Here is a 26,867-nt window from a genome sequence, read left to right as displayed (position 1 = left end):
AGGCGACTCCCTATCGTGCGACTTTTTCAATCTGCTGCTGGAGAAAATTATTAGAGCTGCAGAACTGAACCGAGCAGGTACAATCTTTTATAAGAGTGTACAGCTGCTGGCGTATGCCGATGATATTGATATCATCGGTCTCAACACCCGCGCCGTTAGTTCTGCTTTCTCCAGACTGAACAAGGAAGCAACGCAAATGGGTCTGGCAGTGAACGAGGGCAAGACGAAATATCTCCTGTCATCAAACAAACAGTCGTCGCACTCGCGACTTGGCACTCACGTCACTGTTGACAGTCATAACTTTGAAGTTGTAGATAATTTCGTCTATTTAGGAACCAGCATTAACACCACCAACAATGTCAGCCTAGAAATCCAACGCAGGATTACTCTTGCCAACAGGTGCTACTTCGGACTGAGTAGGCAATTGAAAAGTAAAGTCCTCTCTCGACGAACAAAAACCAAACTCTATAAGTCGCTCATAATTCCCGTCCTGCTATATGGTGCAGAGGCTTGGACGATGACAACAACCGATGAGTCGACGTTGCGAGTTTTCGAGAGAAAAGTTCTGCGGAAGATTTATGGTCCTTTGCGCGTTGGCCACGGCGAATACCGCATCCGATGGAACGATGAGCTGTACGAGATATACGACGACATCGACATAGTTCAGCGAATTAAAAGACAGCGGCTACGCTGGCTAGGTCATGTTGTCCGGATGGATGAAAACACTCCAGCTCTGAAAGTATTCGACGCAGTACCCGCCGCGGGAAGCAGAGGAAGAGGAAGACCTCCACTCCGGTGGAAGGACCAAGTGGAGAAGGACCTGGCCTCGCTTGGAATATCCAATTGGCGCCACGTAGCGAAGAGAAGAAACGATTGGCGCGCTGTTGTTGACTCGGCTATAATCGCGTAAGCGGTGTCTACGCCAGTAAAGAAGAAGAAGGATAATTCCTTTAAGGGGCACTCCTAGTGTAATGGCCTAAAAAACGGTGATTTTTGGGAATTTTTTTTAAAGAAATACTTTATCAATTATTTCAAAAATTTAAGAATATATTTATACATGTTTCAAGAATATACAGTGAAATTTTTTGAGAAAAAAATTAAATATTTTTTAAGTTATAGTCGATCTCTAATGGCGCGAAAAACAGGTCCTTCACTGCTGCAGTGATTCAGGCCTTCTCCGTGGATGAAATCTAAAAAAAATTCTCTTTAAACTAGATAATATTGTCTGTACAATGACCTACGATAAAAAAAATCAAAAAATTGACAATATGGCGGGGTTTAAAAAAAATAGTTGAATTTTACCCATTATTTTGGTCGTTTTTGGCCTGCCAAAATTCGATTTTCGATCAGATCAAAAATCGATAGGTCATTGTACGGAGAACTACATATATACAGAACATGTAAAAAAAAAATCGATAGTGATCGGATCATTTGTTTTTGAGTAATCATTGCAGCAAATTCGAAAAATGCTGTTTCGAGAAAAACGCGTTTAAAGTTCCAATGCAACTATCTAACTGCCGAACGGCTACTCTTTTAAATGGCTGTAACTCAAAAACTGTTTCAGATATCGATTTGAAATTGTAGTATTTTTTGTTCCTTATAAATGCATATGCGAGATGCATCGGGTAATTGCTTCCCAAAGGCAGAATATCAAAGATTTCGTATTCAAAAAATTTGTGAAAGATGTTCAAATATATAATATAACTATAAAGCCTAGAAATCAATTATTTCTTTCCCTCCCAAAAAAACTCTCAAAAAATCGATTTTTTACGCGCACAAGCCCATACACGAGTAAACCGTAAGCGTGCACATACCGATCGAACGCGCTTGTCTGTCGTGTATGCCCACTTTAAGCAAAGCAAAGTAAACGGAAATGGTGTTCATGTTGTCTCTACATTTATTGTATAAAAAGTTGTTGGCAAAATATTGCCGAACATAGGCAATAGCAGTCTCCGTTGGTGATATTTGAGCGATAGAAGTTGCTTCGAAAAAATCTGTTGCTGCTCGAAATGCGTGATAATAAGTTTGCGTTTATCGATAGTTGCGTTAAAAAACCCGAATGGTCTGTACAGCGTTGGTGTCCGAAAGAAAATTTTCGCTGAGAAAATCATTTTCTGGTTGTAGTGTTTGCGGGTTTTACAATTTAAATTGAAGTTTACTTCGAATATCTTTTTCTGAAATATACTTATATTATTAAGTTTGAGGTAAGTCAAATTTAAATTATACTAGTCTACGTATGTGTATACTGAAATTTAGCCGCCATCTTTGAGTATCCAACGTGTGCAGTAATTATTAGCGTTAATCTTCGTGTTATAAGAAGTTTGTCACGTCTCGTGTTTTAACGTTTCCTTCTCAATCAAATGCCATAATGGTTTGGTTTTAATATTAAGAATTTATTAAAAGTACTGTTTATCGGTCATTTCAAATAATACAAAACCTGTTTGATTTAATAATGTAGAATTTCGGGGATAATTAAAACGCATCCGTTCCGTCAACTATCGCTTGTTGCTGTTTTATCGAAAGCTCAGATTCGCCGCGCCCGCATCGTACCGGTCAGACCAAATAAAAAAATCAACTTTTTCGTTTAGTTCTCCTTTTACAAGGAGCAGATAATTTTCAACACCAAATCGTAAGTTACAAACGAACATACGTTGAAATGCCCGGAGCAGGCACTTTCAAATTATTTATAGGGAATCTTGATGAAAAGACGCAGGCTACTGAACTGCGACCACTATTTGAGAAATACGGTACCGTTGTGGAATGTGATGTCGTGAAAAATTATGGCTTTGTTCATATGGAAACGGAACAGCAGGGACGCGACGCTATCCAAAATTTGAACTCGTATATTTTGAACGACAATGCTATAAAAGTGGAAGCGGCGAAAAGCCGTCGCGCTCCTAATACGCCAACAACGAAAATCTTCGTGGGAAATTTAACGGATAAAACGCGAGCACCCGAAGTGCGCGAATTATTTCAAAAGTATGGAACCGTCGTCGAGTGTGACATCGTTCGTAACTACGGTTTCGTTCACTTGGATTGCATCGGTGACGTGCAAGATGTCATCAAGGAGTTGAATGGTCGCGTCGTCGACGGTCAGCCACTTAAAGTTCAAGTTTCTACTAGCCGTGTACGCCCTAAGCCTGGCATGGGTGATCCGGAGCAGTGCTATCGTTGCGGTCGTTCCGGCCATTGGTCTAAAGAATGTCCACGATTATACGGCGGTGATCGCGGTTTAAGTGCCGGTGGCTATAGAGACCGAATGTATGGTCGTGATCCGTATCCTCCACCACCACCACCACCACCATTCTTACGTGACAGGATCATGGATGGCTTTAGGGTAAATTTTGTATTAATAATAATATTAAGTACGCTATTGACCAACATACATATTTTTGTAACGGTATTTTACTTATTTCTTAAAAATAGTAGATAACTTCATTAAAATTAATTCTTTTCTTGCTTTTAAACTCTAGACTCCCATTAAAGTATTTTACTTCGATAAATATTTGAATATTTTATAGGGATAATTTAATACTGTTTCTTATTGTCACTGTATATCAAAGGAAGAGGTGTCCTCGATTGAATGGGTACAATTTATATATACAAATATTTGTATATGTAAAGGGTGATTTTTAAAGAGCTTGATAACTTTTTTAAAAAAAAAAGCCCATAAAATTTGCAAAATCTCATCGGTTCTTAATTTGAAACGTTAGATTGGTTCATGACATTTACTTTTTGAAGATAATTTCATTTAAATGTTGACCGCGGCTGCGTCTTAGGTGGTCCATTCGGAAAGTCCAATTTTGGGCAACTTTTTCGAGCATTTCGGCCGGAATAGCCCGAATTTCTTCGGAAATGTTGTCTTCCAAAGCTGGAATAGTTGCTGGCTTATTTCTGTAGACTTTAGACTTGACGTAGCCCCACAAAAAATAGTCTAAAGGCGTTAAATCGCATGATCTTGGTGGCCAACTTACGGGTCCATTTCTTGAGATGAATTGTTGTCCGAAGTTTTCCCTCAAAATGGCCATAGAATCGCGAGCTGTGTGGCATGTAGCGCCATCTTGTTGAAACCACATGTCAACCAAGTTCAGTTCTTCCATTTTTGGCAACAAAAAGTTTGTTAGCATCGAACGATAGCGATCGCCATTCACCGTAACGTTGCGTCCAACAGCATCTTTGAAAAAATACGGTCCAATGATTCCACCAGCGTACAAACCACACCAAACAGTGCATTTTTCGGGATGCATGGGCAGTTCTTGAACGGCTTCTGGTTGCTCTTCACCCCAAATGCGGCAATTTTGCTTATTTACGTAGCCATTCAACCAGAAATGAGCCTCATCGCTGAACAAAATTTGTCGATAAACACATTTCGAACCGAACACTGATTTTGGTAATAAAATTCAATGATTTGCAAGCGTTGCTCGTTAGTAAGTCTATTCATGATGAAATGTCAAAGCATACTGAGCATCTTTCTCTTTGACACCATGTCTGAAATCCCACGTGATCTGTCAAATACTAATGCATGAAAATCCTAACCTCAAAAAAATCACCCGTTACATAGTAGCTTTTCACGCGGCTTCACTCGCATTGAATCCCTTGAATAAATGTCATAGATTATTAAGAACGCTATATACTTAATTAAATACATAATATGTATGCGAATGACATACCCCGATTATAATCTTCGTGGTGGTAGTGTCAAATTTAGTATAATTAACGCTTTTGATGAATCTTTCTTTTATTTGATTTTGAAACTTTGTGATAAACAATCATCTTCCGAAATACATTTTTTCAATTGTGAAATTTATTTTTCAAACAGAAATTGATTCTCAATTTCTTGAATTGAAATTTGGACTATCTGCAGGAATAACTGTGCCACGTCTTTCCGTGCTGCGGTTCGGGCGTTCTGGGGACACACAACGAAATAGCGTTTATTTTTCATATATCAGATTAAAATTTATAAATAAAGCTAGGAAATGCATTGTTTGAAAATAATTTCGAAATTTATTCCATTTATTTTTAATTGTTTGAATTGTCTTGTTTTATTCTTCCGTTATAAATATGTCTACAAAGTAAATATATATCTGTATGTGTAAGGTGCGTTTAACAGCACGTCATGGATTTTCATATTTTAATTAGATCACTGACGATCGTTGCTTTTTCAGGATTATGATTACTATGATCGTAGGTTTGAAGATACTCGCGATTTATTCGAGAGACGTTACCAAAGCTCCAGAATGCGTGATTTCCCTCCTCCACCCCTATCTCGTCGGGAACCTATGCCTCTACCCCCGCCACTTAGTGGCAGCATAAGAGGTAGCAGTTTGTCCCGTGGTTACGACTCAATGTTTAGTCGTCGGTCTCCACCACCTCGAAGCAGCAATGGGCTTAGTCGCTATGGGTATGTTAAACTTTTAATAGCAAGGTAGGCAATTTACAAATTTTTTCCATTTACAGCTATGAAGATTTCAGTCGGGATTCATTCGATGATAGAATGATTTCCTCAAGAGGAATGCGCGGACCATCGCCGCCTGGTCGCCGCTATGCACCGTACTGAGATGAACTTTATTTCGGCCACATGACTTATATGAGCGGCAGTTTGTGTGAAGGATAAATGCTTACAGTTCACAGTCAAATGACAATTAATTTTTAGATGTACTATTATTATTAATCATTTATTTAATTTTTTCAATATTTAAATCAATTTACTGATTTTCAAAAGAAAAAACAATAATTGTATACATTTACAATTTAAAAAAACAAAATTATGTTACTAGTTTTCTGATTGTTTGCATTGTAAACAACTTGCAACGCATTAAATACATGGAGCTAAAACTCAATAGTAGTAATTGATAAAATAACACCAACAATTCTAAAAATATAGTACCATTTCTGACTACATCAATAAAGACACTAAAATTTCCAGTCAACTTTCATCGAATGTATGTATATGATGTGTTTGGACCAATAATTTTTAGGGTAAATTATTTTTTAATATTGTTTTTGTAATCGGTAAGTACCCGATAAATATTTACTATTCTGTCTCTGTCACACCGTTTCTGTTTGACCTATGACTGTAAACTGTGATTCATCTAAAATGTACATAACAGCAGGTTCTACGCCATCGGAATGACTCAATTGCGTCATTCAGTTAAATTATTATTTTTAATTTTATGTACATAACTTATTTATTCCTCGATTTATGACCGATATATTCAAAGCTAAAATGGAACAAGCACATTTTTGCTTCAAATATTGCTAAATATCAATTTTCAAGTTTCTTAATTTTGTTTAACAAAATATATGGTCTTTTTCACACAAACGTAAATTGTATCTAATTCAATGATCAATCGAAACCACGCGGGTACACGAAGTTTTTAACTAGAATCTTCGAATGCATGTTTTGGTGTTGTTTTTAATCAACTCTTTTAGTTTTTATACTCTCGCAACAAAGTTGCTAAAGAGAGTATTATAGTTTTGTTCACATAACGGTTGTTTGTAAGTCCTAAAACTAAAAGAGTCAGATATAGGGTTATATATACCAAAGTGATCAGGGTGACGAGTAGAGTTGAAATCCGGATGTCTGTCTGTCCGTCCGTTCAAGCTGTAACTTGAGTAAAAATTGAGATATCACGATAAAACTTGGTACACGTATTTCTTGGCTCCATAAGAAGGTTAAGTTCGTTGGCAAAATCGGCCAACTGCCACGCCCACAAAATGGCGGAAACCGAAATCCTATAAAGTGTCATAACTAAGCCATAAATAAAGATATTAAAGTGAAATTTGGCACAAAGGATCGCATTAGGGAGGGGCATATTCGGACGTAATTTTTTTGGAAAAGTGGGCGTGGCCCCGCCCCCTACTAAGTTTTTTGTACATATCTCGGAAACTACTATAGCTATGTCAACCAAACTCTATAGAGTCGTTTCCTTCAGACATTTCCATATACACTTCAAAAATGAAAAAAGAAAATCGGATAATAACCACGCCCACCTCCCATACAAAGGTTATGTTGAAAATCACTAAAAGTGCGTTAACCGACTAACAAAAAACGTCAGAAACACTAAATTTTACGGAAGAAATGGCAGAAGGAAGCTGCACCCAGGCTTTTTTTAAAAATTGAAAATGGGCGTGGCGTCGCCCCCTTATAGACCAAAAACCATATCTCAGGAACTACTCGACCGATTTCAACGAAATTCGGCATATAATATTTTCTTAACACCCTGATGACATGTACGAAATATGAAATCGGTTCACAACCACGCCTTCTTCCAATATAACGCTATTTTTAATTCCATACGATGCCTTCTCTGTATAATACATATGTATATATGTACATTAGGAACAATAGAACTTTATACAAATACTGCATTTGAGCAGAGGTATCCCTTGTGGAAAAATTGTCGTGATTGGACTATAACTTTTCATGGTCCCTGATATCGAACACGAAGAACTCAGTGCCTAACCTAACCTAACCTAATTTTTCACTGAAAATATCGGTAAATCTCTCGGATAATGAAATCTCGATTATCACTTTATCGGTGACACCCGAATTTAGCCCTTCCTTACTTTTTTTTGTTTTTTTTTTTTTGGGAAGAAGTTTCGAAGTTCCAAAAGAAAAATTATCAGACTACAATAGCAAATAAATTTCATACAATCTAATCAATCGAAATCAACTTCTTGTAAGGACAACTTTTTATTTGCTAAGATATCTTCACGAAATTGAGCATAGATTGTTTTCAGCAACAATGCAATATCCAAATATAGTGTAGCACTACTATAGTATATAGCTGTCACACAATCTGACTGATCAAAATCAAGATCTGGTAAGAAAACTTGAACCTGTAAGGGATATTATAGTTTTTTTGTTTTCTATTTTATTTAAAAACTTTTGATATGATAATTTTCCAAAAATAACATATAACATCATCGATTTATCGGTGAGATTAAACAACGTTGGAACATTTAGTTTTCAGTTGAATGTCTTATGTTGGATGATATAATTTTTGACATACTCTATATAAAATTTGAAGTTACACAGAAACGTGTAATCAATATGTTGATATGTATATGCATACATATGTATGTCTTTGTTTTTAGTATTTTGTTTATAGAATTAATTAATGAATGTGCTCGTTCGAATTGCGAAAAAAAAATAGACAAAAAAAATATATATAATTTAAGTTACTTCATGTAGCCTCTTCAATTAATTGTTGACATGCCCAACGCATAAAATAAAATTTTGAACTTTTGTGGTCATTAGTGCCGGAAAGACGGCTTCCACTGAACTTAGGGTGTCCCATAATATTTCCTGTACAACTTTCATTGATATAAAAATTATTTGATACAGAGCTTAATCTCTCAATAAGTTTATGGGCAATTTTCGACTCGGCAAATACTGACGCAGTATAGGCATATCTTGATTCTTTTAATAACAAGTTTACGATCTTATCTAACTCGTTATTTTTATACAGATAGACACTTAGTACTGGTCCGCAGATATCTTGTGTCATTAGAGGATCCAAAGGGTCGTTACAAACCACCACTGTTGGTTCTATAAAGTATCCATGAGATTTGCAATAATTTCCACCATATATAATTTGACATTTTGACTCATCACTGGCTCTCTTAATATATTTTATTATGCGCTCATAGGAAAGTTCGCTGATTACGGCCGATGTTACTGATGTGAAATCACATGGATCTCCCACCTTGATACAGGCTATCTGGTCTAATAATTCTTTTTTTAGTTGAATCCATAGCGTTTCTGGAACGTAAATGCACGAACATGCTGAACATTTTTGGCCGGAATATTCAAAGGCTGCTTGAGCAGTTGCTTCTGCTACTATATTCACATCCGCACTTTCGTGCACAAAATGGAAGTTTTTAGTACTGCATTCGGCCACCATACGTGGATAACTTTTGAAATTTTTAATTCGTAGATAAGTAACATTAAATATGTTATGAAAATTTGTCGTTCTTCCGGCAAAATTAAGGCCACCAAAATAAGGTGATTTAGTAACTACGTCCACAAATAAGTTGCCATTACATGGTATGAAATTTAGAACACCTGGAGGCAAACCAGCTTTCTTTGTAGCTTTCCAAACCAAGTAATCAGAATATATACTATTGCTGGAAGGCTTCCAAAGCACACAGTTGCCCATAAGTGCGGGACTTAGTGCCAGATGAGCAGAAAAGTTGTTATGATTGAATGGTGAAATGGCCGTGACAAACCCGTTTAATGGACGCTGGAAATATGTTGTTTTGATTCGTTCAGGATTACTATTGCTGAGATTAATTTTGGATAGGCGCATTATATAGTCTGCACTTTTTCGTAACAAGTCAATTAACTGGAAAGTATCTTTCTCAGCTTCTTTCGGTGTTTTTGCTTGTCCTAACATAATTGCGGCATTCAGCATATGACGGTCTTCTTCTGCGATGATATCGGCACATTTCCGCCAGATTTCTGCTCTTTCCTTCAGATTGGTACCCTGCCAATATTTTTTACTACACAATGCTGTTTCAATACCAAGTTTAATCTGTTGTGTGTTGGCGTAATAAAATTTGACAAGGGTACGTCTATGATTGTGAGGATGCACTTGTAGCTGCTCGTCGCTACTAACAATACTATTATCTCCGATGTTTATTGGCACGCGGAAGACAGTTTCTTGCAATTTATCTAGTGATTCAAAGAGAGCTTTGCTATCCATAGAATTTTGGTTGTAGTTCATCATGTTTTTAAAATATCGTTTGCAACCTAAACTCAAATAGGCGCAGTTGCACGAAAAGTTTACACCATTGTAATTAATTCTGAAAATATTACTCATCTCACTTTTAACATTTTAGCTGACAACGAATAAGGTAAGGATCATTTATTAAAATTTATACAAAATAAAGCAATTTCGAAAAATTGAAACTTAAATATTTTTGTATAACGGAAAACCCTCAGTTTCATTACATATTAACAAAATATTTCTATGCATGGTGAAAATATAGACTGCATAATTAAATTATACAACTACGGCTATGGATTCCAGTTGCTTACCATACCTTCACCATGCCTATTTTCACTGGTATACCAAGAAATTATCTATTTGTGTTACTTTCTGTGCGAGCTTTCGGCCAGCTTCAGTTGGCGCACTGAATGCTATCATGTCCAGTGGAATTTCCTCTCCGAATATGGTGTTTTGCTGGACAGCATTTATTAGTTTTGTTGCTATATGTAGACGCCTATGTAATGGAGAAACCCATATACGAGATATACCGCATCTAATTGAGCATAAATACTTTGATTTAAAAGACAAATACCAAATATCTTACTTTATACATACTTGGCAGGAAATTCTTCTTCGGTGCAACAGTCAAGCCCTTCTATATTAATATATTTGTTAGCTTTTTCAAGAGGTACAACTAAACAAAGACCAACAATTTGGTGTTTACGGACAGCCAAATAAGCCTGTAATGAAAATGAATACTTTAACTTGTAAAAGAAAATAATGTAGTAAAAAAACATACAACAAATGTTGGTGGGATAACATAGGAGGCGAATCCCAGCTCCTTATCGACCATTTTCAATATGTCGGCTAAACGTTCATGTCGTCTAGTGTGTGAGGATTCTGTGATACGCAATATACGACCATCCGAACCCCATTCGGAGTATATAGCCACGATATCTTCGTCGATCCAACCCTTAAAACGCAGTAAATGCAAAGATGCATGATAATCGTTATGCAATTTTTCTTCCTCTACTTCGTGTATACTATAAACCAGACCACATTGTTTGCATTGGTGAGCACCAAAGTTTCTTTGTCCTGCATCGATTTGGTATTGATTAGTCGCCCGATCCAAATTAAAAGTTCGTGAAAAGTCTCGTTTAGATATTTGTTGTAAAGGCTTCCATGTGTTTGTATCAAATATTGGGAAAAACTTATCCTTGTCTCTATCGATAGACTGAGTTAAAGGTAATGGAGTTTCGCCAACACTTTGTTGAACAGAACCGTCAATCCTCGTTTTATCTAAAATTTTCGAGTTTTCGGAAATATTCTCTGATATTTTCACTTCATTATCGACTTCTTGTAAAGTGGTTAAGGAAACGACTTCTTTTTCTTGTTTCCGTATTGTTTCCATTATTTCATCTGCCTCCTTTCGCCTTTGGTTGTAATTTGCAATGAAAATATCAAAATTTTCCTCTGTGCATATATTGTTTTCAAATAGAAAGTCCAACATTCGATGTTGCTGTGCTTCAACTTCTGGATCATCTGTATTATACGGTAGACGTTGACGAAAGTAATCTTGTTGATTTACCAAAACAAAGACTTGGTCAACAATTTTTGCTGCCTCTTCTTTGTGATTATCCGGATCTGCTATGAATATTGTAAAGTTTTCTTCTGTACACATATTATTATTTATTAGGAAATCAAGTAACAAATATTGCTGCTCTATTAGTGAAGGATCAGACGTATTGTACGGAAGCCGTCTACGAAACTCTAAATAATCCAGTTCAGTGGATAACTGCGTGTTAGGAGTTTGCAATGAATGATTGGATAGAATTTCTTGTTCATTAATAGTTTGATTAGTCATAGTGCTCACAGAATCTTCGTCCATATCCCCATAGGCTGTGTCATCTAAATTCTTTAAAATTGCTTTAACAGTAGCTTGTTCATCGGATATATCATAAGTTGCTGAAATTTAGATAAGAATACACATATGAGTATAAAATTAATATGCAAAGGTAACTTACTTGACGGTCTTCTTTTTGGTCTCCTTTTTACTTTCTTTTCTTCTTGTATCAAAGATAATTTACCATTGCAAATAGAAGCTCTAATATTATCTGTAATATGAATTTCTTTGGGCGTAAGGCTACTTCTAGCAGATTTGAAAAATTTTCTTTTTGTTGGAACGGTAGTAATTCCGGAATCATTTTCAATAATAGCAGCTTCAATGGTGGCTGATTCATGCGAAATGATAGGAATGATTTCTTCCGCATTTGAAAGCTCTTCATAGTCATCAAAATTACTATCGATGTCAGAAAAATCTGTATCAATATCTTCAGCCATTTCAAGTTCTTGATCGTTTTTATTTGTCGGCAAAACATATTCAGACGTATTGTTGTTCGTATCATCTATTTTCGAAATAACTGTCAAGGGCCGGGCCATCTCAATAGGATTTTTGCATGATCGAAAAATATTATGTATCTTTTCTATATTTTGACGCTCCTCACGTTTAGAGGCGATCCGATTTTTTAAATTTTCATTGCGCAAATTTTTTAATATTAAATCAATGTCTTCAGAAGAAAGGGTATTTCGAATATTTTTTTCTCCCGATATTACTGATCGTATCGGTCGTCTAATTTTGTGTTTTACCCCTTTGTTAATATTTATCTGTCCAAAACTCCGACGTCCACGGCTTCGCGGAGAAATATTTTTATTAGTTATTGGTGGCGATTTTATTTTAACGTGCAAGTTTTTCGGTACATCAACACAAAGGCTTGTAGGCCGGGCCCTTGAGTAAAATTTTGATGTTGAAATTGTGGCAGGAGCTTCGTCATTTAATGCAATTTTTGGATTTTTTTTGTACGGACTTAACTCTACGTTCTCTTCTGTTACTGCAAAATGCCTTTTTTGTGGTTCGGATCGAAATATGGTACTCTTATTTATTATTTCTGGTGTACCACTGGAGGTTAGTCTCATTGAGGTTTTGAACATTTTTTGCAGCTGCTCTTCAGAGCCATCTTCTTGATCACTATTTGGTGCATTTTCCTTATCCCTTGGAATTATTAAAGCGGGGTTTTTAACACATTTGCTACGGAGACTTCTGCGTAAAGGTGACGTACACATAGATTTCGCAAAGTCAATCGGAGCATCGTTAAGAAAACTTATGGCACTTGATTTACGATTTGAATCTAAAAGCTTTTCAATATTATGTCTACTCCTTGTTGTTACAGAGCTTATTTCTCTAATCGTATTTGAAGATTCTAGTAATTCAATACCCTCCAACATATTTCCCGCCACTTTAACTTCACCATCAGAAAATAAACTTTTCTTCCTCTCAGATAATCTTGGCGTTGGATTGCGTGTAATACGTGGTTTACTTAAACTCTTTGGAGTTTCCATTTATACAAATTAATTGAAAAAAAAACATGTGAATATAAGAAATTGCTTTTTATCAGTAATATCAACACAAAAGAAACGCGCCAATTGAGTTTGACATATTTATAACTTAAAAACAATAACAGCACCATTACCGATAAACCGATAAATAATTTGAATTACAGATTTTTGATACAAAGTAGCTACTAGACATATTTATATTAACTTTAATATTGCTAACGGGATACGTTATCACTTAAGTCACTTGTTAATTACCCGAAAGCCTTATCAGAGATTTCTTCGTATTTATCTCTATTTTTTATTTATATTTGTTCGTTTACATATGAAAGTGAAACGTTATTTAAATTATTAAATTTATTCATAAAATTAATTAAAAAAAATAAAAAGCAAATACTTTGAATGCTAATGTCAACGTGTAAAAGTTATCTGACTAGTTATCAATATAGGTTATTAGTAATTAATGCATTCGTTATCCAATAAGTTATTTTTGTTCTGGCCTGTGGAGAAACGAAACTGTTTTTCTTCTTTCACTACACGTTGGTGTGATTAGATTACTCGCTCTCGCTTATACCATGTTCAGACCGACACTTAATCACACGATTTCGGCTGTTGAGTGGTTTATCCCACTAATATTATAAATTTATCAAGATTTCGCCATACAAAAATGACAGTTCAATATCACTTCATCGAAATGATTTAAAACTGATCTCCGCTAAATCTCTCTGTGCGACTCTGATTTTGCGCAATCTATTTGTCAGCATTGGAAGTCTGTTACATTATCACAGCTGATGTAGAAACTATAAAGGGAAAAAAAATGTAAACAAACAAATTTTTTTTAAAGCAATGAATCTAATTTCACCTAAAAATCGACTTAACAAATGAAAAAATGCATCCACTATTTCTATTATATGAAAAATATTTGAAAAAAGACGGCTTTTATTTCAAAATACTATATGACAATCTTTTCTTTTGATGAATATTAAGCGATGTGACTTCATGAATGACATAAACAGCTGTTTTTTGATCTTTCTAACGGCAGTGAGAACACTGTTGGGTTATGAAATGCTTAAATGTAATGTACTCTTTTAAATTTCCGGTCTGAACCTGGTATTAGTGCTTTTGCGCAAATGCTACATATATTTTCTTGCTCTAATTTGCGAACTAGTTTGGAAAACTATATGTTAGTCTTCGGTTAATAGCGTCCTTTTCATTGGCTATTTGTTTGGTTAGCCATCTTTTACTGAAATTAATTTCTTTCATTTTTGTTACAAGTTACAGACGCAGGTCGATAGGTTGTTGTTGTTGTTCTAACGTTATTACTAATCCCCGTTTGGATGGTAAGAGTCGTTTGTGCTGTCGTCGACGTCATCTAACGGGAGACCCAGGAAATGTGCTATTTCGACGGGGTCGGATTTGAAATTGAATTGAACTTCAACTCGGTCGTCATGTCTCTTCGGATTAGACAAAGCTTTGACAGTAGCCCAAAGCTTACTCATACCGGTGGAGAGGTTGCAGGACTTCAGGTGCTCTATCCATTTCGTCCGCTTATGTTGATTTACCATATGCCGAATCTCCAAATTGAGATCCCTTATTCGGGGATCCCCGGGATCGGCATGGCGTAAGGTGTTGCGCTCGTTAGCTAAGACAGCTGCTTCGGCTGGGAAATTGGGGCGGATTTCCGCTATTCTTCCAGCGTGGATGAAGCGAGCGGTAGTTGCTGCGATCACCTTGCGGAATTGATATTCATACGCATACGTCCGTAGGAATGGGTAGGGCGTTGAAAGTGCTCTCAGTAAATTCAGTCAAGGCGACCCAATTAGCTTTCTTAAAGTTAATGAAGGTACGGTTGTCCACAGAAACGAAATCAGGAGGCTTCTCGATCGAGATAATTATGGGTAGATGGTCTGATGCGAGAGTTAGCATAGGCCGCCAGGTTATGCTATTTATCAGACCACCACTAGCAATGGTAATATCAGGCGAGCTATTACAGGTGCCCATAACTCTGGTGAGGGCTTCGTCATTCATTGTGCAGAATGTCGAATCGTCAATCTGTTCCGCCAGCTCCATCTCCCTACGATCATTTGACAGGCAGGAATACCAAAGATCATGGTGCGCGTAAAAAAATTAAATATTTCGAGCTCGACATCGCCTGACCGGATAGCTATGCCCTGACATTTTAGGGTAGTATCCTTGGGGTCGATGTCTTCATCGATTAGACGATACTGCACGGTTTTATGCAATATGAAAGCTAGGCCACCATCACTATCTCGCTCGCAATCTTTACGTATAACGTTGAAACCTGCACAACTCAGAAGATCTGAGCGGCTGTTTAACTTGGTCAAGTGGGAGCTATGTTGCCTGTTTGAGCTCATGACCGTAGAGGTCCTCTGTTGGGCACTCTGGTTGAGTGGCGGCGCGGCGCGAACTATGTCCAGATTGCACAGCCGTAGAGGCTTGTGTCGCAGTATTGCGCAGGCAACATGGAGCCACGTAACGCGTGGTCCACTCCCTGTGAGTCTTAAGGCCTGAGCAGGTCTTAAGATGGCTCCATCCATTGCATGTATTACACCTGACCGAGGTGGAGTTTGGAGGAGGACCAAAGGGTGGAGGGTGTTAGATGAGGGGTTGGTAGGGCATAGAAAGAGGTGGCCAGTGTCATGCGGAGACTCGTTGCATGCGGGACATACATTGGGTATGTCAGGGTCTATTCTGGATAAGTAGGAGTTTAACCTGGTACAGTATCCAGAACGAAGTTGCGCTAGGGTCACTCGCGTTTTTCGCGGCAGCTGGAGCTCTTCGTCTGCTATGGGTTGTGATTTGACTCCAAGAACGCCATTCACGGGAAGGGAGTCGGTGAAGGTGTTAATGGCTCCGTTGTGAATGGCGGTCAGTACTTGTCGAAAGTCTGTTGCGTCCGAAGTCCGGTCGGCGTACTGTATGACGTCGTCGACGTAGTGTACGAATGGCCTTTTGATGCTCCAAGGAGGCGGCTCCGCTCCAAGCAGGTGGCTGCAGTTGTGATTTCTGCGAAAACATCCCAGCAGGAACTGCCTGGAGAGGAGTTCATTATGCTCCCTGACTGGGAGCATGCGCGTCTCACTGTGGAGGTGTTCAATGGCATCCCGTCGTGGTCCGAGTGCCGTATTCTGATAAGTTTGTAGTTTCCTCATCTGCGTGCCACTGCATCCAGGCGACCGTATAGGTGCTGCGTAGTTGAGGACCAGCCGGCCGGTTGCCTTGTATGTTGCCAACAACGTTTCTTTGTATTTTCCCCATGTGCTGCCGGCTAGCGACTTGAGGATTTTTTTGCGGCTCTGTACCTTGGCGATAATCGCGGTCGTATGGAGAGAGAAGGAGCATAGACTATCGAAAGTTACGCCTAAAATCTTAGGGTTATTGACAGTCGGAATTTTGACATCATCGACTGCTATATTAAGTTCAATCTATACTTCTTCGTCCAGTTCGTAAATATAGTCACTGTGGATTTGGTTGGGGAAAGTGTGAGATTTCGTGCAGTGAGGAAACGAGAAAGGTCGATGAGGTAGTTGTTTACCTTCGAACACATGCCATCGATTCCATTGCCCGACGTCAATATCGTGCAGTCATCAGCGTACGAGGTTATGGAAATCTGGTGGTTGCGGGAGTTTCGAGATATAGAAGTTAAACAGTAGCGGGGAGAGGACACCACCCTGTGGAACCCCCTGTTTAATTCTTCTCAGTTTAGATGTTTCACCTCGTAATAGTACGGATGACTGACGACCGTTCAGATAGTTCATGGTCCACCTCTTTAGCCCTGGAGGGAGCGTGGTTTTTCCGAAGTCCTGCAGTAGCGTTGTGTGATTGACCGTGTCAAAACCTTTTGACAGGTCGATTCGATCGTTCTTTCGCAGGGTGGTTTCTGGTTGAGGCCACGAACTATCTGGGCGTTTATGACGCTAAGTGCTGTGGTGGTGCTGTGCTCTTTTCGGAATCCATGCTGGTGGCTGGCTAGGCTCAGGTGGTAAGTGAAAGTCGGGAGTAGCAAGGCCTCAAGTGTCTTCACTACTGGGGAGATGAGAGTTATCGATCGATAAGATTCCCCTTTCTTGGCGGGTTTCCCAGGTTTCAGTAGTGGGACCACTCTTCTGATTTTCCACACATCGGGTATTTGATGAGTGGTCAGCTACAGGTTGAGGACCTTGGTGAGATATCTTACTCCTGTCGAGCTTAGATGCTTTAGCATTAGCATGTTGATTCCATTAGGGCCAATGGATTTGGAAGATTTTGCCTTGTTGATGACACCCTGAACCTGTCTGTAAATTTAAGATTTTAAGTTAGAGACAATTTTTGAGACTTGAGACGATTTATCGTCTGTAAGTGACAATCACAAAATCAATTAAATCTCATTATTCAGAGATGTTTTTACACTTGAATGAAAAAAATATAAATATATTGTTACGATTTTACTCCTTGCTAGTTTTACTTTACTAGGTTCGTATCTCTGGATTGACGAATAAAACCAAAAACTGTTTAATTCAATTCAACAACTCTTTATTTTACAACTCGTCTACACTATAACAGTTTACTCTTAGCACTGATTCATTACGTTGGCGCTGCCACGGCTTATATAGCCGCGCACTTTTCGCTGATGCCGACGTGTCCTTCTAGAATATTGCGTCTGGAAATTACCAGAACATAATGCTATACGGAGGATGGAGTCATGTGTAGAAGTTCACGCAAGTGAGGAAAGTTCTCTGATCGCCATTCACTTGGGAGTGGCCAGAAACGATTCTTTTACATATGACTCAAGCAGCTCACGACTTCCGGTCTTTGACCAAGTATCCTCTGGGTAGCCTAAGAACATCCGTTTGAAGGCGAGCTAAAGTGAGAAGGCGAAAAATCCCCTGCATAGGGTTGTGCGCTGGGTTTGGGACCCGCCACGTAAAAAACACCCCCCAATGAAAAGAAAAAAACAGCCTCGGACGAGAGACCCCCCTTTTGATGACGACCACGGCAAACGAAATAAGGACTATGATTTGAGGGCATGCACCTGGAATGTCCGGTCCCTTAATTGGGAAGGTGCCGCTGCCCAGATGGTTGATCTCCTCCATCCAAGAAATGCGATGGACGAGACAAGGACAGAGACGAGTAGGTCCTTGTGACATTTACTACAGTGGCCATATAAAGGAGCGCAAGTTTGGTGTTGGATTCGTGGTGGGAGAGAGACTCCGTCGCCGAGTACTATCATTCACTCCGGAGAATGAACGTCTAGCCACAATCCGCATCAAAGCGAGGTTCTTCAACATATCGCTGATTTGCGCCCACGCCCCGACGGAAGAGAAGGACGATGTGACCAAAGATGCTTTTTATGAGTGCTTGGAGCGCACTTATGAGAGATGCCCCCGCCACGATGTTAAAATCGTGCTTGGCGACTTCAACGCCAAGGTGGGCAAAGAAGGTATCTTTGGCACTACGGTCGGTAAATTCAGCCTCCACGAGGAAACATCCCCAAATGGGTTGAGGCTGATCGACTTCGCCGGGGCCCGAAATATGGTTATCTGTAGTACTAGATTCCAGCATAAGAAGATTCATCAAGCTACCTGGCTGTCTCCGGATCGAAAAACCACCAACCAGATCGATCATGTTGTGATAGACGGAAGACACGTCTCCAGTGTTTTAGATGTGCGTGCGCTCCGAGGTCCTAACATCGACTCGGACCACTATATTGTTGCAGCCAAAATTCGCACCCGCCTCTGTGCAGCAAAAAACGCACGCCAACAAACACAAGGAAGGTTCGACGTCGATAAGCTGCAATCACAACAGACAGCCGAAAGTTTTTCTACTCGGCTTGCACTCCTGCTCTCTGAGAGCACTCGTCAACAACTCGGTATAAGGGAACTGTGGGACGGCATTTCAAACTCCTTACGTACAGCTGCAATCGAAACCATTGGTTTTCGGAAAGTGCAAAACAACAGCTTGTACGACGAGGAGTGCCGTGTCTCAGCGGAGAAAAAACAGGCTGCCTACCTCGCAACGTTACGATCGACCACAACACGTGCGGGATGGGATAGATACCGAGAGTTGAAGAGGGAAGCGAGACGCATTTGCAGACAGAAGAAGAAAGAGGCCGAAATGCGTGAGTACAAACAGCTTGATAAGCTGGCCGACAGGGGTAATGCTCGAAAATTCTATGAAAAAATGCGGCGGCTTACAGAAGGTTTCAAGACCGGAGCATACTCTTGTAGAACCCCCAAAGGTGATCTAGTTACCGATGCCCAGAGCATACTTAGATTATGGAGGGAACACTTCTCCAGCCTGCTGAATGGCAGTGAACGCATAACACCAGGAGAAGGCGAACCCGATACCCCAATCGATGACGATGGAGCAGACGTTCCATTACCCGGCCATGAAGAAGTTCGAATAGCAATTGCCCGCCTGAAGAACAACAAGGCGGCAGGGGCCGACGGATTGCCGGCCGAGCTATTCAAACACGGATGCGAAGAGCTGTTAAGGAACATACATCAGCTGCTTTGTGTAAAGTATGGTCAGACGAAACCACGCCCAACGATTGGAATTTAAGTGTGCTCTGCCCAATCCACAAAAAAGGAGACTCCACAATCTGCGCCAACTACCGTGGGATTAGCCTCCTCAACATTGCATATAAGGTTCTATCGAGCGTATTGTGTGAAAGATTAAAGCCCACCGTCAACAAACTGATTGGACCTTATCAGTGTGGCTTCAGACCTGGTAAATCAACAATCGACCATTTATTCACCATGCGCCAAATCTTGGAAAAGACCCGTGAAAGGAGAATCGACACTCACCACCTATTCGTCGATTTCAAAGCTGCTTTCGACAGCACGAAAAGGAGCTGCCTTTATGCCGCGATGTCTGAATTTGGTATCCCCGCAAAACTAATACGGCTATGTAAGCTGACGTTGAGCAACACCAAAAGCTCTCAGAATCGGGAAGAACCTATCCGTGCCGTTGGATACCAAAAGAGGTTTCAGACAAGGCGACTTCCTATCGTGCGGCTTCTTCAATCTACTTCTGAAGAAAATAATTTGAGCTGCAGAACTGAATCGAGCAGGTACAATCTTTTATAAGAGTGTACAGCTGCTGGCGTATGCCGATGATATTGATATCATCGGTCTTAACACCCGCGCCGTTAGTTCTGCTTTCTCCAGACTGAACAAGGAAGCAACACAAATGGGTCTGGCAGTGAACGAGGGCAAGACGAAATATCTCCTGTCATCAAACAAACAGTCGTCGCACTCGCGACTTGGCACCTACGTCACTGTTGACAGTCATAACTTTGAAGTTGTAGATAATTTCGTCTATTTAGGAACCAGCGTTAACACCACCAACAATGTCAGCCTTGAAATCCAACGCAGGATTACTCTTGCCAACAGGTGCTACTTCGGACTGAGTAGGCAATTGAAAAGTAAAGTCCTCTCTCGACGAACAAAAACCAAACTCTATAAGACGCTCATAATTCCCGTCCTGCTATATGGTGCAGAGGCTTGGACGATGACAACAACCGATGAGTCGACGTTGCGAGTTTTCGAGAGAAAAGTTCTGCGAAAGATTTATGGTCCTTTGCGCGTTGGCCACGGCGAATATCGCATTCGATGGAACGATGAGCTGTACGAGATATACGACGACATTGACATAGTTCAGCGAATTAAAAGACAGCGGCTACGCTGGCTAGGTCATGTTGTCCGGATGGATGAAAACACTCCAGCTCTGAAAGTATTCGACGCAGTACCCGCCGCGGGAAGCAGAGGAAGAGGAAGACCTCCACTCCGTTGGAAGGACCAAGTGGAGAAGGACCTGGCCTCGCTTGGAATATCCAATTGGCGCCACGTAGCGAAGAGAAGAAACGACTGGCGCGCTGTTGTTGACTCGGCTATAATCGCGTAAGCGGTGTCTACGCCAGTAAAGAAGAAGAATGCTATACGGCGCCAGACGCAAGCAGACAGCCGCGGCGCCAGACTCAGCAATTGTTTAAGTAGACAAGCAGACAGTGCGGCGCCAGATGTCTATTGTTTCGACAAGCAGACAGCCGCGGCGCCAGATGTCTACAACAAGACAAATGCTATTCCATATATGCACCTACATCTATTGTTCATAATAAGGGATGCATATAGCAATACAAATACAACTTAATACTACTTTTGTAACAATATGTTGACTTTGTTTCATAATATTTACAAAATTTACGTAAAATTTATTTATTTTTAACCTTTTCGTGTTTGAGTTGCTTACAAAATATAAAAAAACGACAATCGATTAATTTATATGATGATCTCTATTCAGAATATTCAAAATTTCAGCAAGAGCTCTCAATATTTTGAGACTAACGCTAAAGACTGTTTAGTGAATAGTAACTAGTCACAAATTGAGACTTTACCTTAAAATGTCTCAAATAGAGGCTAGATACTGGTTACAGAGTCCCGCTATAAATCACACGATTTCGGCTGTTGAGTGGTTTATCCTACTAATCCGATAAATTTATCAAGATTTCGCCATACAAAAATGACAGTTCAAAATCACTTCATCTACTTGTCAACATTGGAAATCTATTACATTATGACAGCTGATTTACCATGCGATTCTGTACTGTGATACAGTCTCAAGTCTCTAAATTTGAGATTTTAAGTTATACCATGTTCATACCAAAAATTTAAAAGGATTAGATTACATTTAATTACATTCACTAATCAGCTTGTTCTCACTGCCGTTGGAAAGATGAAAAAACAGCTGTTTTTGCCATTCAAGAATTCACATTGCTTAATATTTATCAAAAGAAGACATTGTCATCTAGTATTTTGTAATAAAAGCCGTATTCCTTTAAATCTTTCCATATAATGGAAATAATGGACGCATTTTTTCATTTGGGAAGTTGATTTTCATGTGAAATTAGATTCATTGCCTTAAAAAAAAATTTTCCCTTTGTAGTGTCTAAATCAGCTGTGATAATGTAACAGATTTTCAATGCTGACAAGTAGATTGCGCAAAATCAGAGTCGCACAGAGAGATTTAGCGGAGATCAGTTTTAAATCATTTCGATGAAGTGATATTGAACTGTCATTTTTGTATGGCGAAATCTTGATAAATTTATAGGATTAGTAGGATAAACCACTCAACAGCCGAAATCGTGTGATTAAGTGTCGGTCTCAACATGGTATTAGAGACAATTTTTGAGGCTTGAGACGATTTTGTTATTCTCTAAGTGACAATCACAAAATCTATTAAATTATCTATAACAAAGTCAAAAAACATCATTATCAATAAAAATATAAATATATGTTCCCCTTGTTTCATAATATTTACGAAAGTTATATAAAATTTATTCATTTTTAACCTTTTCGTGTTTGAGCTACTTACAAAATATGAAAAACGACAATAAATTAATATCTAGGATTATATCTATTCAGTATATTCTAAATGACAAACAATAGTTCTTTTTAGTTTCGTGACTAACTACCAGGTCTCAAATTTGAGTTAACATTTTGAGACTAACGCTAGAGACTGTTTAGTGAATAGTCACTAGTCACAAATGAGACTTTACCTCAAAATGTCTCAAATAGTGACAAGAGACTGCTTACAGTTCACGACTTCCGGTCCTAGACCAAGTATCCTCTGGCTAGTCATAGAACATCCGTTTGAAGGCGAGCTAAAGTGAGAAGGCGAAACATCTCCAACACAAGGTTGTGTGCTGGGTTTGGGACCGGTCAGGTAAAAAACGCCTCCAGTGATCAGTCTCTATTACCAATAGTTAATTTTTTATCAGTCAAACGTTTGCGATTCCATTCGATACACATCGACCACGAAATCGAACATCTGATAATAGATATTCACGAATTCTTCATCTTCCGAGATGACAGACCTATGCGTTAGAGTAAGATTATATTACGATTGTATTTCTAAATTTTGGATAAATAATGATTTTGAAAGTTTCTCAAAAAATAGGAAAATTAGTGCAAGAATTATCATAAAATGCAATGAGTTGTTAATTTTTTATTGAAGATAAACGAAATATTTCATTTGAGGATAGTGAAGTTACATAAATAAATAAAACTAATATACCGCCGAGGAAAATATAATCAGAAACCTGGTAAGCTAATTTGTCAAACCCCAAAGTGGTGTTCTTCAAATGACACAATTCATTGTTAGCCATCTTGATGTCGCGCGCCGCATCGCCAGTAAGGAATAAAGTTAGCGAAGGAATTTTGATTTGTTTGAGATTTAAATGATTTCTTTTAGACGAGGTACACCCAATGTGATGCTATTTGACCCCATATCTGCAAAATGGAAAGGTTTGAGGGTCATCTAAAAACACTCAAAAATACAGAAATTAAATGAACAAAGACAATTTAAGGGGGGAGCCTGCTTTAGGAGGCTTGAAAAATCGAGTTTTTTTTTTATTGCTTAAATCTGTTCCTAATATATTTAAGAATATGCCTGTCAATTTGGGAAAGACAATTCGGATTATTTTCGAAGATACAGCACTAAAAGCAGTCGGGCGCCGAGCAGGTATACGAGCGTTCGGGCAGCTGCAGTAAACTTTAAAGCGCGTTTTCTCGAGTTTTCATTTTTGGGATTTTCCAAAATTGGCGGGCAAAATTACAAAAAAAGTATTCAACCAATCGTAGAAAACAAAAGCTTATTAGATTCAGTATCTTCTTACCTCCTCTGTGACCCTAAAAAGTTCTTGAAAACAAAATTCTAAACTATTTTTTTAGTAAATTGAAGTTAAGTTTTTTGGTGAAAAATGCAACTTTTTTTCAAATCTAAAAAAAACTTTGATTTTCGGGTTTCTTTCGGGTTTTTTAGGTTCACATAGAAGAAGGACTAATGAAAATTAATTATCCATTTGATATTTTTGTTTCAGACAAAAATTGCGACCTACATTTTGCCCGCCAATTGGACACTTCAATTGCGCGGTGGTGCACAAAAGTAGATGAAAGTGGGCTGTATTTCGATATTTTAAATTTTAAAAAATGTTTTTTGTAAGTTTAAATATGTAATAAAATGATGTAAAAATTTTATTACATTTGCTTGTTTTTTTCTATCCTAAAAAAATCGCGAAAAACTGCCTTTTTTAGGCCTCCTAAAGCAGGCTCCCCCCTTAAGCATTGCGCAGCCATGCCTGTTTTGTAGGCCAGACCAGAGTGCACACCAGCTCAGGTTAATGTCAGCTAAAAACGCAAGCCCAAAAAAGCAGCGTTTATTTAGCCTGTTCGTGTTCTGTGCCCACCACGAAGACAAAGCTGTGAAAAAGATCACGTCCGCCGTTACTTACACACAGAAAAGACAGATTCGTGGGCATGCGCTTATTGATGAGGGAATCTTTCGTATATTCCAAATCATTCGCTGTTAATTGCACGGCAATACATCCTAGAGGCCGCAAGACAATTGGTCATTCTAACAGCAAAGCAGAAAATAAGCAACCTACCTTGAAATACCCGTTCCAAGGGCTGAATGGTCAGCGGGGGGTAATAAATAGCTGATCGCGAACGGTCCCCTCCGATGCCCGGGCGAGGTCGGAGGTATAAATCGCCTTCTCTCCGTATACCGGCTCTGCGGACGAGTGACCAACCCTTTCCGGATTACTCGTGGGACCAAAACATGAACAACAACAACAACTACAACAACAACCATGACGACGACAACAGCGCCTCCAGCCAGGAGACAAGTAAGAGTACTACCGGACGTACCAACCAAAGTACACCGGTAGATACAGCAGACAAACCATCAAACTTAAGGGAGGAGGCGTCCACCTCCAAGGCTGCCATGAGCACCAACCAAAGTGCACTGGCGGCTAAAGACAGCAGAAAGAAACGAAAAAAATCCCAGAATCAGCTGCGGAAAAACCGGTACCAGAGGGCAGTCTTCATACTAGGGAAGATAGCCAAAGATCAGGCAGCCGGTACCCCAGTTGATGAGGCTGAAACAAAGCGCCTCAAATCTATTGTAGAGGAATATGAGAGCTACCTGAAAAGGAAGCAATCACAACCTCAAGAAGAGAGCAAACGAGAGAGCACTTCTCAGAAGAGAAATCGCTCCACCACAGAAGTACCCGGAGCTCAGCCCAAAAAACTGAGGAGGAGTGAGGGTGAACACAGCAGCACAACAACGGCAAGGCATTTCTGCGATGTAGCCAGGGATAGCCTGCAGGTGGCCATAATAGATGGGAAATCCTCCTCTCCGAGCACTATTCAGGAGAGATGGGTGGAGATAGATGTCAGATTGTCGAGTATGGTGCTAAGCTATGTACTCGACAATCCTGCGGGTCCCCACCCGGAGTTTGACTCCTCTGAGACCCTCAGGGGCTACAGGGTCATCAAGTGCGCGGACCAGGCCTCGCTGGATTTTCTGACGGGTAGTGTTGCTAAAATTAGCAACGCCTTTGTAGGCCTCCAATTGAGGCTTATACCCGCCAGGGATATTCCAAAGAGGCCTCGGGCTCGCATTTGGTTACCCCCACTAGAGGAGCCAGGCGAAAAACTCCTGAGGTGCATTAAGCTGCAGAACAAATCTATACCTGGTATAGATGAGTGGCAGCTTATAAAGGAGGAAAACCCGAACAAATCAAGCAAGCCAATACTAGTGGCCATTTGTGATGAGTCCATTGAGGCTCTGAAGAAGACTGACAACAAAATCAGCTTCGGAATACGCAAGGCAAGAATAAAAATCTTCCAAGGCGACAAAGCGGCTGACGAAGACGACACGGAAGAGGTCGACGACGCCAGCCAGTTGCTAAGGAATGTGGGCATTGAAGAACCCCGAGATGCCCAATAACAACAGCATAAGATGCGTACAGATTAACCTGCAGCACTCGAAGAGTGCTACAGCGAATCTGACAACCCTCGTGAACGAGGGGGGCATCGACATCAGCCTAATACAGGAGCCCTGGGTCAATGAAGACTCCATAAAAGGACTAAACAGCAGCAATTATAACCTGTTTTACACGCGGAACAGAGGTAAACCTAGGGCATGCATTCTTATCAATAAAAGTATAAATGCATTTCTTTGTCCTAATTACAGCACAGCAGATATCACAGTGGTGAAGGTGGAACAGAAGGAAAAGCCCTTCTTCTTGGTCTCGGCCTACTTGGCCCATGACGAAGATATACCACCGGCCCCGCTCACCAAGCTAGTAGAGGAGAACAAGAAGGATGATGTCCTAATAGGGTGTGATGCAAATGCAAGGCACACCGTATGGGGTAGCTCCAGTATAAACACCAGAGGTGAGTCACTCTTGCAGTATATTTTGAACAGTAAGCTAAGTATTTGCAACAAGGGAGATAAGCCAACCTTTATTTTCCCAAGCTCGGATAGGTTCCCGGGGTGGGAGGAAGTTCTAGACCTCACGCTATCAACAGACACAGACAGTCTCGTTGTGGATAACTGGAGGGTGTCCGATGAGCCTTCCATGTCGGATCACTCCTGGATACTCTTCAGCATCCGCGAGAGGTACAGTCCGCCTCTCACATACCGGAACCCTAGAAGAACGGAATGGGGAAAATTTACCAGTATAGCAACTAAATGCCTCGAAAAGGGAGGCAATAAAAATATCAGAAATACAGAGGAACTAGATTCAGAAGTAGAGAAGTTGGAAAAAATCCTAATCACAACTTTTAATAAATCTACTCCGCTAACAGTTTTGAAAAAGAGAAAGTCTCTTCCTTGGTGGAACAGTGAACTCAAGAATTTGAGAACACAACTAAGGAAAGCTTTCAATGAGAGTTTTAGAACTAAAATATGGCAGCC

The 26,867-nt window shown here is 39.6% G+C and overlaps 4 protein-coding genes across 4 annotated transcripts in view; 2 read left to right on the top strand and 2 right to left on the bottom strand.

Moving 5' to 3' along the window:
- Window positions 1–26,867, top strand: part of LOC105224260 (delta-1-pyrroline-5-carboxylate synthase) — a 237,945-nt gene that overhangs the window by 45,858 nt on the left and 165,220 nt on the right. The gene's annotated exons all lie outside the window — the stretch shown is intronic.
- Window positions 2,039–5,930, top strand: LOC105224254 (RNA-binding protein lark). The gene is made up of 4 exons (XM_011202279.4): window positions 2,039–2,204; window positions 2,459–3,337; window positions 5,166–5,401; window positions 5,458–5,930. Exons 2-4 carry the CDS (start codon window positions 2,657–2,659, stop codon window positions 5,555–5,557), a joined length of 1,017 nt encoding a protein of 338 aa, XP_011200581.1. The 5' UTR covers window positions 2,039–2,204; window positions 2,459–2,656; the 3' UTR covers window positions 5,558–5,930.
- LOC105224253 (delta-1-pyrroline-5-carboxylate dehydrogenase, mitochondrial) lies at window positions 7,855–9,836 on the bottom strand. Its single transcript, XM_011202278.3, has one exon. It carries the CDS (start codon window positions 9,825–9,827, stop codon window positions 8,190–8,192), a length of 1,638 nt encoding a protein of 545 aa, XP_011200580.3. The 5' UTR covers window positions 9,828–9,836; the 3' UTR covers window positions 7,855–8,189.
- LOC105224252 (N-acetyltransferase eco) lies at window positions 9,858–13,591 on the bottom strand. Its single transcript, XM_011202276.4, has 4 exons — window positions 11,741–13,591; window positions 10,516–11,681; window positions 10,332–10,456; window positions 9,858–10,269 (listed from the first exon to the last, which is right to left on the bottom strand). The coding sequence occupies exons 1-4, from the start codon at window positions 13,110–13,112 to the stop codon at window positions 10,068–10,070; spliced, it is 2,865 nt and encodes a 954-aa protein (XP_011200578.2). The 5' UTR covers window positions 13,113–13,591; the 3' UTR covers window positions 9,858–10,067.

Source organism: Bactrocera dorsalis, chromosome 5 (assembly GCF_023373825.1).
Source record: "Bactrocera dorsalis isolate Fly_Bdor chromosome 5, ASM2337382v1, whole genome shotgun sequence".
NCBI classification, from domain to species: domain Eukaryota; kingdom Metazoa; phylum Arthropoda; class Insecta; order Diptera; family Tephritidae; genus Bactrocera; species Bactrocera dorsalis.
The sequence above is the reverse complement of the archived record's forward strand: the minus strand, read 5'-3'. Positions and strand labels throughout refer to the sequence as shown.